This window comes from Nycticebus coucang, chromosome 18, assembly GCF_027406575.1.
Source record: "Nycticebus coucang isolate mNycCou1 chromosome 18, mNycCou1.pri, whole genome shotgun sequence".
NCBI lineage: Eukaryota > Metazoa > Chordata > Mammalia > Primates > Lorisidae > Nycticebus > Nycticebus coucang.
Genome location: NC_069797.1, coordinates 20493606 through 20506602, shown reverse-complemented (window position 1 = coordinate 20506602; position 12997 = coordinate 20493606). Strand labels below are relative to the sequence as shown.

Genomic DNA, 12997 nt, shown 5'->3' with positions numbered 1-12997 from the left:
TCTATCGATTTGATTATCTTAAAACTTTTAGGACAGAGCAGAGGCTTCAGCGGTCAATTGAGCACATCTGAGTGAGGTTCCCAGAGCACTGTCCGTGGGCACTGTCATGGTGGGTATGCTGAAGGAGACGATTGGCCTTGTGGGATTGGCTCTCCACACAATAGGCTAAGAATATCGTACACAAAGATTCTTGATATTCTTGAGCAAATCCCTCAAAATGCGGCATACAGAAAGTATATAGAACAGATTAAAAATGAGAAGCTGACTATGGTTAAAGAGGAACCAGATGTTAAAAAATCAGAAGAGGTGATACTTCAGGCTGAAAATGAACTAAGTCGGGCAAGAAAAATGATGCAGTGGAAATCATGGGAACTATTAGTAGAAGAGCCTCCTGCCAGTCTGGGGAAATGGCCAATATAATCATCATTAAATGACTTTGGTGGGTTGATGGGAAATTGATGTAATTAAACGTTCTATTATATTAAAAATGTGTCTAAATTATCAATGTTATCAAACTGATGCAGAAAATATTTAAGAGACGTGTTAAAATTAGTCATTATGGTAACGGAGTCTCATGAATCAGTTTTTGATCTGTAAAGCAGTCACACACAGATAGATGGTATTTCTTCAAACAGAGAGGTTGTGAGAAGATTTGAAAATTAATTAGAAAAATTCCTACAGGTTTTCAATGCAGAGGACATAATTGAAAAGTAAAGTATCTTTAGTAATATCGTTAGGATATCATTTATTTTTTTAAATTATCCTGACAAAGAGCAAAGGCACTTAATTATTATTGTCTAAACAAATTTATAGGTCAGTGTTTAAAGTAAAGTAGTAAGTGAATATTTTCAAATGTGATAAAATAGCAAAAGTAGCTGGTGATAAAATCTGAAATTGTGGTTAACCTCCTTGGTTATAGTCTTATGTATATAAAGTAAAATTTATATATATAATTATATATTGATTAGCAAGTCCATAATAAATGTCATTTTATTTTAGTCTTAAAAAAAAAAAAAAAAAAAACTTTTAGAGTATGCTACTCCTAGCAGGAATCAACTGGTCTCAATCAGCCAGGTCCGCCTTTACCACTTAATGTAGTATTTGTCTATGATAGATAAAATTCCTTTACCAAAAAAAAGTATTGATACATCTTAATATACAAAGCCACTGTGAAACAACCACCGTTCTTCAACAATGGTTGAAAATGTTTTTACATTATACTCAAATGTACTTAATAGGAAAAAAGCTTGAGTTAACCACCTTGCCTAAAACTGGCAGTTATAAAATGGAACTAGTTTCTTATAAAAGGGGGTTTGAGACGAGAATAATTTCCTCATCGTGGGTGACTCCTTTATAAATTTTAATTCTAAGGAGAAGAAAAGTCACTATGAGGACTGGACCCTTAACAAGATCTCTCTGTCAGTTTTGGTGCCCTCTCCTTACCCAGGACACACCCGGAGTGTCTTGACCACACTCTACAATACTAGCAGCCGGGTTAAAACGCTAAGGAGGGGGCTTGCGCGGGCAGCTCCCGGGGCCTGGCCTGAGTCTGCAGAAACAGTGGCTAGCTGAGGAGTTGTGGGCAGATGAGCCAGGGTGTACACCGGACGAGCATCCTTTTAAGGGGAAAGTAAATTAGAGGACAAGTGACTAAAAAAGTGACCTAAAGGAAGAAGCTAAGGCAAAAATTAACATAGTTTACCTGGGCCACGGTTAAGGACAGCTGCCCAGATCACATTTGGAAATCACCTTGGAGAGTACTCGAGGTGCCTTTTGCCATGAGCAGCTTTTTAAAAGCAAAAGGGAACAAGGAATGGGCTGATACAGAGTTGTGACGGGAATCTCATTGGCTTACAAAGACAACACTAGTGACTGGCTACACACTGTTGAACTAGAGAGGGAGTGGCCTTTTATGGCCACTATGGCCTCAGTTGGTGTAGGGCCTGCACAGCCAGTGGCCCCAGCAGGGAGTGAGACATGACTGCTGTTTCACTCCAGGGTCTCTCTGGGCCTGATAATTGAAAGGGGCTTGCATTCCTCCAGTAACAAGTTTCTAGAATCTATCGAAGTACTTACATATTGATTTAGGGGGAAAACCCATGTCATTTTTAATCATATTTTCTCTTTAGGATTCTGGGTAAACATAACTACTTAATATAAAATAACTACTATATAGAGTTGATTATACAGCTGTTCTCAACACTTAATTAGCTTGGTTATGTATTAAGAAGGCCCAAGCTACACAAACGAAGTACTTCAAAGGATCTTCAAAGGTACCATGTACCACAAAACATACCATATTTTCTTAAGTCTCAGATAACATTGTTTTACCTTTTCATACTTCTCAGGTCACAATATAACCTTATAACAGATATGAACACGAACAACTGCCATCAAATGTCACAATTAGTGGTATCTAAAAATTAAGAAAATACAGCAAGGCTAGGAGAGGGAAGTTTCTGGGTGGTGGGATCGTTCTCTACATCTTGAGAGAGACTGAGGTACACAAATGACTCAGCAAGTGAACACTCAAGATTTGTGCATTTCCTTATAAGTAAATTTTGCTTCAAAAAAAGGGAAAATACTGAAATTTAGTTAATGCTATACACTGAAGTAGTTAGTGCTGATGTCTACAATTTAACTTGAAATGCATCAATAAAGGGATTAGTAGCTCATTAAAGTGGCATGAAAATTACTTTTTTTTTTAAATTTTAGAGACAGAGTCTCTCTATGTCATCCTGGGTAGAGTGCTGTCGTGTCACAGCTCACAGCAACCTCCAACTCTTGGTCTTAAGTGATTCTCTTGCCTCAGCCTCCCAAGTAGCTGGGACTACAGGCGCCCAACACAACACCTGGCTATTTTTTGTTGCAGTTGTCGTTGTTTAGCTGGCCCAGGCTGGGTTCGAACCCACCACCCTCAGTGTATGTGGCTAGTGCCATAACCACTGTGCTACTGCCGCCAAGCCAGCATGAAAATGACTTTAAACAGAAAACATCTAAAGTTAACAGTCTGGCTCAGCACCTGTAGCTCAGTGGCCAGGGCGCCGGCCACATACACCAGGGCTGGCGGGTTTGAACCAGGCCCGGGCCTGCCAAAAAACAATAACAACTGCAACAAAAAATAGCCAGGCGTTGTGGCGGGTGCCTGTAGTCCCAGCTACTTGGGAGGCTGGGACAAGAGAATTAAGCCCAAGAGTCGGAGGTTGCTGTGAGCTGTGACGCCACGACACTCTACCTAGGTAGACATAGACTCTGTCTCAAAAAAATAAACAAATAATAAATAACAAAATTAATAGCCACAGAAAGAAATATTAACTAACCTCTCATCTGTAGAGCTGCCATTGATCCCCTCCAAGGGGTTTCTTGACTGGGAAAGAACTGACCTTGAACCCTGAGAAGCATGAACTCAGCTGCCCTTTGCATCAAAAAGCCCAACAAAACCCTCCACACTTTCCCAAGGAAGCCCTAAACTCCAAGGCCACCTTTTGTTAGGGTTAGTATATAAGACTTTTTTATTTCTAATAATTCAGCAAGTTACTCATCACTGAGTGTGCTTGTGTAAATAAACCTTATCTTTTCTCCTGTTGATCAATCATCTACTGTCAATTAATTTGCAGGCCCCCAACCACTGGACCCAAGTTAGAAGAGGAAACAGTTTCCTCCCAATACAAATAATAAAATGGACAGAGGGATGAACAGATCACAGGTCCCACAGCGATGACAAAGCAAGTAGAGTAAGTTATTAAGGGTAAATATACGGCATTCGTGGCAATCTTCTGTCATCTCTGCTTTATGACTGAAAATACTCATAACAACATGTTGGAAAAAGCTAACAATTAAGAAAGATTCGAAGAAAAGAAAACCTGGTATCTGATAACTGCTACTTTGTGTTCAAGAAGAGACGAGCCAGCTGTTGGAAGACTTACCTCATAAAACTAAGCCCAATAACCGATGACGAACGTTAGTCCAAAATCGTTGCTCACTGACCTTTCACTCTGTGTCAAACAGCCATCATTCTTTTCCTAAGTGATTCTTGCTTTCAGACATTTCCAAAAGTCCCCATCAAACCACCCAATCTAAGAGGACAGGTACGAGTCCTCTACCTTTTTTTGGACTGGATTTTGTTCAACTCCAGCGGCTTCAAGAGGAACTATAATAATGGCTCCGACTGTTTCATGCCTCATCCAGAGGTGTTTCCCACTGATTCTTGCCTTGGTCATGCATCTTACTTGGGAAACGTGTAGGAAAACGTGACACATGCAGAAACTCGAACAATGGTTATACACTGGGGTATGCCCTCTTGCTGCTCTTGGAACCCTGCCACCTCACTAAAAGCCAGGGACAGTGTGCTGGAGAACAGGACATGTGAAGAAGAAACCAAGGCACCCAACCACAGCTGGTGCAGTTCTCTGCAGACGCAGGCATGAGCACCCAATGGGATAGCTGAGCCTCGCCAGCCCAGATCGGCAGAAGGGCCCGGCTGAGTACAACCCAATTGCTGGGAACCGTGTAGAACTGTGCTATTTGAGCCATTAAGCTTCAGGGTGGTTTGTGGTTTAGGAAAAGTTAATTTATATAACTCCTCAAAGTTAAACAATCCTAGAAGAAAATTCATACAGCAAAGCAGACTAACTCCCCGCCCCCCAACCTCCTATTCTGCCACTCCTCCCCCTTAGTAGATACCAAATCTTCTACTTCACAGAAAAAAGAAGCCATTCGATTAGAACTTTCTTAATTCCCGGCTACCCACCCCTACTTACCCTACACTGGTTCTCTTCTGCCTCCTGGTCACTGCAGAACAGCTGCACCCCCCCCCACCCCCACCCCCCGAGGGAGGGACGGACCACAGGTCCCACAGCTGTGACAGGCTATGCGGGGTGCTCCCGCGCCCTGCGCCTCACCACCCTCCTTGCTCTCAGCACTCCTTCCTTCCTGCCCCCACCTCACCACTCCCAGAACACGCCTCCTCTCTTCAGTATTTACTCTTGCCCTCATGAAAACACACCCCAGAACAACAGAACTCCTCTCTCAATCTCTTATCGCTACTCTATCCCTGCTCTTTTCAGTCCCTCAAAGTAGTGGGACTGCACTTGGTTTTTTGTTCATTTTGTTCTTTTAAGCCTTTTCACGGCCCCTTCATTCTTTAACTGCCTTCTGGTTTCTACCTCCTGGCCACCTCCCCGTCTGCCTAGTCGGCGTCCACACCTCCGCTGTGGCATACCTCACTCAACTCAAGGGGGCCCGAAATGCGGACCCCTCTCTCTTCGTAGAATGCCTCTGCCCTCAGCTGCGGCATCACCACGCTCCCTTGCCTCCTCACGCCTCTATGTTGGAGCCTTCTGCGCAGCTGTCTGACACTCAGACGCAGCTCTTCCTCAGATTCCACACACTGCCTTCTCTCAACACATTCTTCTAAGGCAATCTCAATTCTCTCCTGCTGACTCTTCGCTCTCCCGAGCTCCACACCCACATACCCACCACCCTAATGGACAGCTCCACTCACATGGGCCACACCCACCTCGCAGGCAATGTGTCCAAAACCAAATTCCAGATCCTCCACTGCAAATCTGCCATCTCCCCAGGTTCCCATCTCAGGAGATGTCCTGATTTCATCAATAACGTCTTCTCTCTTAGCTCCCGTTTCTTGGATGTGTAAATAAAACACCAAGTCCTGGTAAGTCTGCCTTCTAAACTGAACCTTAAACCTCCACTTAAACTCAACCTCTTCTCCACCAAAGTCACCACAGTCTTTTGCCTAGATAAGGGAATAGTCTCGTACGTGGTTTCCTATTTCAACTCTTCATACTGCAGGCAAAGCAATCTTTCTAATGTGCAAATCTAATCCTGTCCTGTCATGGATATTGTTTTTGTTAGCTATGAATCTTCAGTACCTAGCACACATATGATAGACACACAATAATCAATAAGTGTTTAGTAGAATAAATTACTATCATTCTACTAGTAAATAGAATAAATTACTGAAATATCCAGCAGGCCTATATTAAATTGGACATACAAACTAAAGACATAAGTTTTGCAGATTAACATCATTAAAATGCGCAAAAAGCCCAGTTTGACAACTGAACAGTAACACCAAATTTAAGCAATTTATATGATCTTAGTCTTAAAATAACTGCCAAGGTTTACATCAAACTCTTAAAAATTACTGCTCTACATCCCCCCTACCCCCCCATTCAAAAAAGCAATTGCTCTACTTTCCAACACAATCAAAAGTAAGTCTGAACATTTAACATCTACTTACGTGCAAAGAATTGACTGGTCCTCACGATCTACAAAACAGAACAAAACAAACAGAAAAAGAAAGTGACCATGTGCCTGGTTTTAAAATATTTGATATAATAAGCGTAGCCTACACAACATTAATAACTCTACTCCTCTCATGGCAAGTTAATTTCTCTCCAATCGTATTATTATATCTAGTCCTGACAAGTTCACTCATTCTCTCTTCTTAGTACGCCAGATTCTCTGGAAGTAAATAGTAACAACTGAGGCTTACTTTCCATATCTTTTGCCTAGATGACTTTATATGCCTAATCAACCTTAACTCTCAAACCCTGCAGCCTATCAAATTCAACAGGGAAGTTTTATTAAATGTATCTCCTAGAGCTCCACCCTCACGAAGGCATTCGACTCGAAAAGGCCAGGGGTCAAAAATCTCTCTTTAAATAAGCTCACCCAGATTCGGGTGCCTGAAACTACTGACTTTCAGGATGGCTTCAAGAATACCCCCAACCAGAGAGTAACAACGTTATTTAAAAAAAGAAAAAAAAGAAAGAGAAGAAAGGGAGAGGAGGAGAAAGAAGACGTGACAGGCTGGTCACAGCTGAGGGAATGACTTCTAGGTAGAATAGTGAGATTCATCTACAATAGTAAAGACAATCTGGAAGAATAATTAGAAACCAGGCTGGGAGGAAAAGCTGGGGCCAAGTAACAAAATTTCACTTAGGATAATGGTCTCCAGTTCCACCCAAGTTGCTGCAAAAGACATTATTTCATTCCTTTTTATGGCTGAGTAGTACCCCATGGTGTATACCTGTGTACAGTAGAACCTCTGTAAGTTGACCACCCGAGGGACGGTAACAAACTGGTCAACACACAGAGGTGGTCAACACAAGTCACCAGGCCTGCTGGACTGATATGGACATGTGGTGCATGTCCAGTCTATGAAAATTAGATGGACTTAAAGAGGTGGTCCGTGTAGAGAGGTAACCAACTACTCTACTTGACTGCATAACAAAGCGACTATCGTCAGTTTGCTCATAATGCTTATCGTTATATAAGCACACCGATTATAGTCAGGGTAGACTTTACAATCACTAAAAGAATGGAACTGGAATGTTCCTAATACAAAGAAATGTTAAATGCTTGAGGTGTGGGATACCCTGATTATCCTGATCTCATTAATTCACATTGTATGCCTATATCAAAATGTCACGTATACCCTATAAAGGCACACAACTATTATGTACCCATAATAATTAATAACAATAATAAAAGTTTTTTTTAAAAAAAACATAAAATGCTTAGTTATACTAAGGTATATGATACACAAGTATAAATCAAACAAAATATTGCAAGATCTGTATACTAAAAAAATAGCCGGGCATTGTGGTGGGCGCCTGTAGTCCCAGCTATTCGGGAGGCTGAGGCAAGAGAATCGCCTAAATCCAGGAGTTGGAGGATGCTGTGAGCTGTGATGCCACAGCACTCTACCGAGGGTGATGAAGTGAGACTCTATCTCTAAAAAATAAAATAAAAATAATAAAAATAAAAATATAATGAAAACTACAAAATACTAACAAAAAAAAGTCAAAGACTTGTATTGAGATACAAACTTGATTCAGATGGAAGACTCAACGTTGTGTACAACTGATCCATAGAGTCAATCCCATCTAGTCAAAATCTCAGCAGATTACTTTTGTAGAAATTGACCAACTGAGAGAAAAACACAAAGGAACTGATTGTATATATATATAACACCATATATGTATATATATGTAAAAAGAGAGACAGAGAGAAACACAAAGGAACTAAAATAGACTAAATTTTTAAAAAGAACAAAAGTGAAAAACTCATACTACCTGATTTCAAGGTTTACTATAAAGCTATTGTAATCAAGCTACTGGCAAAAAGATAGACAAAAAAAAATCAAAGACACAGAGAATCCTGGAATAGATCTTTGTTGATTTTCAACCAAGGTACAAAGGCAATTCAATGGAGAAATAAGTAGCCTTTCAATGAAGGGTGCTAGAACAATTGAATGTCCACACCCCAATAAAGATGAACTTTAATCCATATTTTGTACAAAAAAATTAACCCAAGATAGGTCACAAACTGAGACAAAAAAACTTGCAAAACCACTCTTCCAATAAAGGACTTGTATCTGGAGAGGACAAAGAACTAACTCTTAAAATTGAATAATAAGCAAACAAACAATCTAATTTTTAAAAAATAGTAAAAAGATCTAGACACTTCACCAAAGACACACAGGTGCTAAATAAGCACATGGAAAGATGTACTGGGTGGTGCCTGTAGCTCAGTGGGTAGGACACCAGACACATACACCAGGGCTGGTGGGTCAAACCCAGCCCAGGCCAGCGAAAACAGCAATGACAACTGCAACAAGAAAAAAAATAGCCAGGGGTTGTGGCAGGTGCCTATAGTCCCAGATACTTGGGACGCTGACGCAAGAGGATCGCTTAAAACCAAGAGTTTGAGATTGCAATGAGCTGTGACGCCATGGCACTCTACCCAGGGCGACAGCTTGAGATTCTGTCTCCAAAAAAAAAGAAAAAAAAAAAAGAGATGTAGTAGGGAAATGCAATTCTAAACTACAATGAGTTACCACTACTCACCTATCAGAAAGGATACAAGGTAAAGGAAGACAATACCAAGTGCTGACAAGGACATGGAACAAGTGGAATTCATACATTGCTGGTGGAAACACAAAATGCCACAGCCCCTTTGGAAAACAGTTTGGTCATTTCTTACAAAGTTAAACATGCATCTACCACGTGACCCAGCAATTCTACTCCTAGGGATTAACTCAAGTGAAACAAAAACTTAATACTCAAAAGCATCCCTTGGTATCCATGGAGAATTAGTTTTAGGACACCTTCTCACCCTTGGATACCAAAATCCACACATGCTCCAGTTCCTTATATAAAATGGTATAATATATAACCTACGCACATCCTGTAACTCCCATTTACTTACAATACCTAATACAATGTAAATGCTGTGTAAACTGTTGTTATGTTATATTGTTCAGAAAATACTGTGTATGTTTAGTACAACAGCACCATCCATCTTTCCCCCTGAACAGTTTTGAGCCACAGTTGGCTGAATCTGCAGAGGTGGGACCCAGAGCTACAGAGGGAAGACTCTACCGCACCTTAATTACCAAAAACCGGAAACATTCTAGAGGTCTTTCACATGGTGAATGAATAAATAAATCACGGAACATGCATACAATGGAACAGCACCCAGCACAAATAGAGCAAACTCTACTGGTAAATGAATCTCAAAACGCATTATGCTAATGAAAGAAGCCACATTCAAAAGGCCAAACTGGGGGTGATTATATGACACTCCTGAAATGGCGACACTGTAGTGCTCATTCCTAGCATTTATTTACGTTTGGCTATAGTAAGGGATAGTTGAGGTTCATAAGAAAGTTACTGATTTTTGTACATTTATTTATTTTCAGATTAAATGTTTAGGTTACACTGTTTTCATTTCTAAGGTAAAGTTCAAGTTGTTCTTGACACCTTTACCCGGGGGGTGTGCTGAACACTGATTTTTGTACATCTTTTAACAACTCACCCTATGAAATCATCATTTCACCCTACACAATCTTTTCCAAGTGTATGTCCTCATCCTCCCATTTAGTTTTCTCCATAGCACTTATCACTTCTCAAGAATTTCTATTTACTTATCACCCCAATGATATGACCGTTCCCTAACAGTGTCACCAGAAGTGAAGTTTCCTGCTGCCTGTATTTTCACATCAGAAGATTCAATATATAGTCCAGAAAGTAGAAGGGAAGAGGAGGAAAGGGGAGGGGAGTGGAGATATGGGAGGCGGGAGGGCATTTGAGGGGACGTCACCTAATGTGCATGATGCAATGGTACATTTCAAAACTATGAAGAAATGAGTACAATTGTGATGGATGTGTCACTTAGTTCAATGTAAACATTTCACATTATATATCGAAGCAGTACCCTGAACCCCATAAATACATCAATGTCCAAAGTTATGATTTAATAAAAAGTAATTTAAAAAATTTTAAAAAAGAAGATTCAATACACAGATTCAAGACTATAATTTATTATAAAATGTTCCTTTTCTTGACATAAAATAATGCTCTTTGTCCCTATTTTTGTTTTAAAATCTGCTTTAGGCAGCAATGGCTTTAGACCGAGCCTCTTTTTTTTGTGGGCACTTGGCTCAGGTACCTGCTGCCCATCCTTGTCCTTTTTATTTAGTATTTTCCTACTTCAAGGATGTCTTTCTCACAAGCTCTCTCTTATTTGTAGGGGTATGGAAAGAATTTATAACTAAAAAGCATTTCTTGCTATAACTACTATATTTGGTGTTACATGTTTTCTGACTTTATTTTATTTTTGTTGAGATAGAGTCTCACTCTGTTGTCCCAGGCTAGAGTGCCGTGGTGTTGTCACTCACAGCAACCTCAAACTCCTCAGCTCAAGTGCTCCTCTTGCCTCGCCTCTGGAGTAGCTGGGTTATAGGTGTGCACTACCACACTTGGCTAATTTTTCTATTTTTTGTAGAGACAGGGTCTCACTGTTGCTCAGGTTGGTGGTCTCGAACTCCTGAGCTCAGGGAATCCTCTCACCTAACCCTCCCATAGTGCTAGGATCACAGGTGTAAGCCACCACACCCACCCTTGTTTTCTGACTTTTTAATGCCCTTTTTCTTTTTGTTCTTTTGCAGTTTTTGGCTGGGGCCGGGTTTGAACCCGCCTCCTCCAATATCTAGTGCCGGCATCCCACTCCTTTGAGCCACAGGCACCGCCCTAAACGCCTTCTTGATGTTTCTTTTGTAGGATGGCTTGTTTTCCTTGCTTTTATTTCTAATACAGAAAACTTACATCCAGTTTCAAAAATTTTCAAAACCATCATTCAACCTACATTTGCAAGGTTCACATGTGACTTATATCAATCTTATCTTAAAATGCTCAGTTTTAAAACAAAAGGATGGATGATGTGTATAACTACTGGACCCAGGAGATCACGCAGTATGCCGGATGTTTCTTTCACGGTGGCTCCTTTGTGTTTCACTGTCCGATAAACCACTCCAATCAAACACTTATTGATCTAATCATTGATTATTTCCTGTGTACCTCGGGAAGCTTCCAGAGGCGTCCTCTACCCAAAATAGCAGCAGATGAGATCCATAAACTAAATACAAGCAAGGAACAGGAATTCCTAGGGTGTGGGCAAAGGCAAACCTGAAGCAACAAGCACAGATGGGGGGACAGAGCCCCAGGACACGCGTCCCCAGGGGGAAAGACCCTCTTAAGTCAATTGATGTACTTCTATCTACTGACAGGGGACTTGGAATTCCGTCAAATTAATGTAAGTAATTGTAAAACTATCCTGGAGTCAGGCAGCGCCTGTGGCTCAGTGGGTAAGGGTGGTGGGTTCAAACCCGGCTCCGGCCAAACTGCAACAAAAAAATAGCCGGGCGTTGTGGCGGGCGCCTGTAGTCTCAGCTACTTGGGAGGCTGAGGCAAGAGAATCGCTTAAGCCCAGGAGTTGGAGGTTGCTGTGAGTTGTGTGAGGCCACGGCACTCTACCAAGGGTGATAAAGTGAGACTCTGCCTCTACCAAAAAAAAAAAAAAAACAACAACAACAAACTATACTGGAGTCCAAATGGAAAAATTACTAACCCTGGGGAAAATAGCAAGTTATATAAGAAAGGAAATGTGATCATAAGATAAATAATTTAAATATTAAATACTTATAATTGTGATGGATGTGTTACTTAGTTCAATGTAAACATTTCACATTGTATATTGAAGCAGTACCCTGAACCCCATAAATACATCAATGTACAAAGTTATGATTTAATAAAAAATAATTAATTAAAAATAAATAAGTAAATATTAAATACTAAAATGCAAAAAAAAAAAATGTCTATTTAACTTCTACCTGGAATAGAAGGGGAAAGTTTAGGTGACTTAAAAACTCACAGCTACCAGACGCCAAGGGAAGAGTAGTTCAAAGGGGACCACAGTAATATTCAGCAGTGAGGTAGGTAGCACTTTTTCTAAGATGAGTTCATGAACTTAATTGTCTGGCCTTGTAAGTATTATTTGTCTCTCCTAGATGACTACATTACACTATTCTATCTTAAACCTCTAATTCACTGGTTCTCAACCTTCCTTTTTTTTGTAGAGACAGAGTCTCACTTTATGGCCCTCGGTAGAGTGCCGGGGCCTCACACAGCTCACAGCAACCTCCAACTCCTGGGCTTAAGCGATTCTCTTGCCTCAGCCTCCCGAGTAGCTGGGACTACAGGCGCCCCCCACAACACCCGGCTATTGTTCTCAACCTTCCTAATACCATGACACTTTAATATAACTCCTCATGTTGTGGTGACCCCCAACCATAAAATTATTTTAGCTGCTACTTCATAACTGTAATTTTGCTACAGTTATAAATCGTAATGTAAATATCTGATATGCAGGATGTATTTTCATTGTTACAAAGGGGTCGCGACCCACAGGTTGAGAACCGCTGCTCTAATCTCTCCTCTTGGCTGATACCTTATTTTGTAGTTCCTTGAGAAAACAAGCATTTTTACAAGCTTCTTCCAACAGCCATATCTGCCCACCCACCTACAGACAATGTCTGAAAAATCTGATTGTGAAAGAAATCCTTATTTAAAGTAATGGGGAAAATCTTTAGCAAATTTAATGCTAATATTTGGAGCCTATAAAAAGGGAG

General features: G+C 40.6%; 1 protein-coding gene and 1 pseudogene across 5 annotated transcripts in view; one reads left to right on the top strand and one right to left on the bottom strand.

The window, feature by feature from the left end:
* MYH10 (myosin heavy chain 10) overlaps positions 1–12997 on the bottom strand; it is a 161011-nt gene that overhangs the window by 113416 nt on the left and 34598 nt on the right. For all 5 annotated transcript variants that reach the window (XM_053570507.1, XM_053570508.1, XM_053570509.1 and 2 more), the window contains one exon: positions 6263–6290. In XM_053570507.1, coding sequence (XP_053426482.1) covers positions 6263–6290 — 28 coding nt within the window. The remainder of the gene's footprint in view (positions 1–6262; positions 6291–12997) is intronic.
* Positions 107–420, top strand: LOC128570915 (NADH dehydrogenase [ubiquinone] 1 alpha subcomplex subunit 5-like; annotated as a pseudogene).